The sequence below is a fragment of the Boleophthalmus pectinirostris genome, unplaced genomic scaffold, assembly GCF_026225935.1.
Source record: "Boleophthalmus pectinirostris isolate CB_2022bp ecotype Guang Dong unplaced genomic scaffold, ASM2622593v1 HiC_scaffold_5, whole genome shotgun sequence".
NCBI classification, from domain to species: Eukaryota; Metazoa; Chordata; class Actinopteri; order Gobiiformes; family Gobiidae; genus Boleophthalmus; species Boleophthalmus pectinirostris.
The window spans coordinates 13,567,529-13,569,500 of NW_026571404.1; the positions used below are offsets into that span (position 1 = coordinate 13,567,529).

At 35.4% G+C, this 1,972-nt stretch overlaps 1 protein-coding gene across 1 annotated transcript in view; it reads left to right on the top strand.

The window, feature by feature from the left end:
* The first annotated feature begins 690 nt into the window (after positions 1 to 690).
* mlh1 (mutL homolog 1, colon cancer, nonpolyposis type 2 (E. coli)) overlaps positions 691 to 1,972 on the top strand; it is a 3,239-nt gene continuing 1,957 nt past the window's right edge. The window contains exon 1 of the mRNA XM_055162955.1: positions 691 to 720. Within this exon, the coding sequence (XP_055018930.1) occupies positions 691 to 720 (30 nt within the window). The remainder of the gene's footprint in view (positions 721 to 1,972) is intronic.

Sequence of the window (1,972 nt, forward strand, 5' to 3'; positions counted from 1 at the left end):
CTAATAAAGAAGCAATATTTCTTGCTCTTGACAGATTTACCTTCCTTGTAAAACTCATAAAACATGTCCCTAAACCGCACCTGTCTCCAGATCTCAGTAGTGCTCAAGACAACTGTAATTGGACTAAATCCTAGTGGCATTTGCGATAAGAAGATCTGTTATTCTTGCGCTTTGTTAAACCTTGAATGGAGTTGAAACATCTACTTAACTAGTTGCATTGCTCTGGGACCTAAAATAGCCCAGGAAATGATGCAACAGAAGCTGATGGACAAAATGCAGTAAGACAATCCAGTATTGTTCACTCAAAGCACCACCCAAAACACACAGAGGAGCAGCCAGTGAAGAGACATCAAAATTAATGTTGCTACACTTCATACCAACAGAGCACGATCACCACAAGAACATTTAACCCTTGATAAACAAACTATACTGCTTCAATGGTTCATGTGATTAAGATACTTGAACTTGGCATAGCACTGAACCCTCCCTTCTCAAACTACAGAGTAAGTATCCAGGATCTAGATAGAGTGATAAGTTTGTTTGTATTTATGTATCTAACAGGTCTATCCAAACAAAAAACAAGTGAATGTATAAATATAAGTATAAAAATGAGAACCTAATGCGCAGGATTGTGGTCAAAGCCAGTCTCCATCCTTAATGATGATGTGTGTTTTACCATATTTGTGCATAATGAACAACATCACAGAGGAGTCTAAGGTGGTGAGCAATTATAATTATAAGTAGCTAAAAGTTAAGATATTAGATAATAGTATTCATGGGTTTCAACATGTCAAAGACTTTTCCCCATTCAAAACAGGGATTTAGTTTGAAATTGTTGATCGCCATTAGTGGCCGTCCTAATTTCTCATCGTTCTGAAACTCAGTGGAAAGTTTTAAGGAAAAAAAACTTCACAGTTGACGAAAAAGCCTTCTCTAGGAAATAAAGTTTAGGTTGTTTTTGAAGGTGACATGTGATTGGTGGTTTTAGCGGTTCCTAGGCAACGGGTAAACACACTAAAACAACAGTGATGCAATGTCTGTGAAGGCAACTTGAAATGAACAAGTTATATAATCATGTTCTGATTCAATTTGTGATTCATAACTATGGCTCATTTCACAATCAACAATGTAGTAACAGTAGTACCTTCTAGATACTAGCAATGGAGGATAAAATACTCAATTTTGTTACTTAATTAAAAGTACAGACACAAGGGCAAATGTTAAGTACTTCGGTAAAAGTAGTAAGTACCTGTTTAAAATGACTTACTTCCACGGTATGACATTAAATATATATGTCCTCTAAGGCAAAAAAACTGAAAACAAAACACATTATATTCTTACTGTGAGCTGCTTGTCTCCGTGTAGATAGATAGATAGATTAGTTGTCTGGTACAACATTGGTGTATGAGTGTGTGTGTGAATGGGAGAGTGGTTCCTTGTTGTAAACTGCTTTGAGTGGATTAAAGGTGGGAAATGCTGCATAAAAATGTCACCATTTACCATTTAATACCTTTTCCAAACAAAGAAATGACTCCACCATTGATACAAGCAGGTGAAAACTGAAGCATAAAAGTGAATCAATTATTTTTGCTATTTTACTTATTTTTACTGATAACTTATGAATATAAATCAATAATACGTTGCCATGGTTTCTTTATTTGGTAACGCTGGGCAATGTGTGTTTTGGTTTCACATCCTTCTCAGATCAGAAGTGAGATTTTGACCAAGTTTGTTTGTACAGTTCAAACAATGGTCAGGGGTGCCACGATTAGAGATGCACCGATTCAGCTTTTTCAGTTCTGATACCGATATCGATACTTTGAGTTTAAGTATTTGACGATACCAGTGTAATGACTAAAAAATAGCACTTATTTCCTTAAAACACAGTTAACGTATTACACAAGAGATCAAATTGTGTTCAAGTTCAAGTTGTGTAAAAGTTCAAACATTATTAGGCCTGTAAATTGTTTTA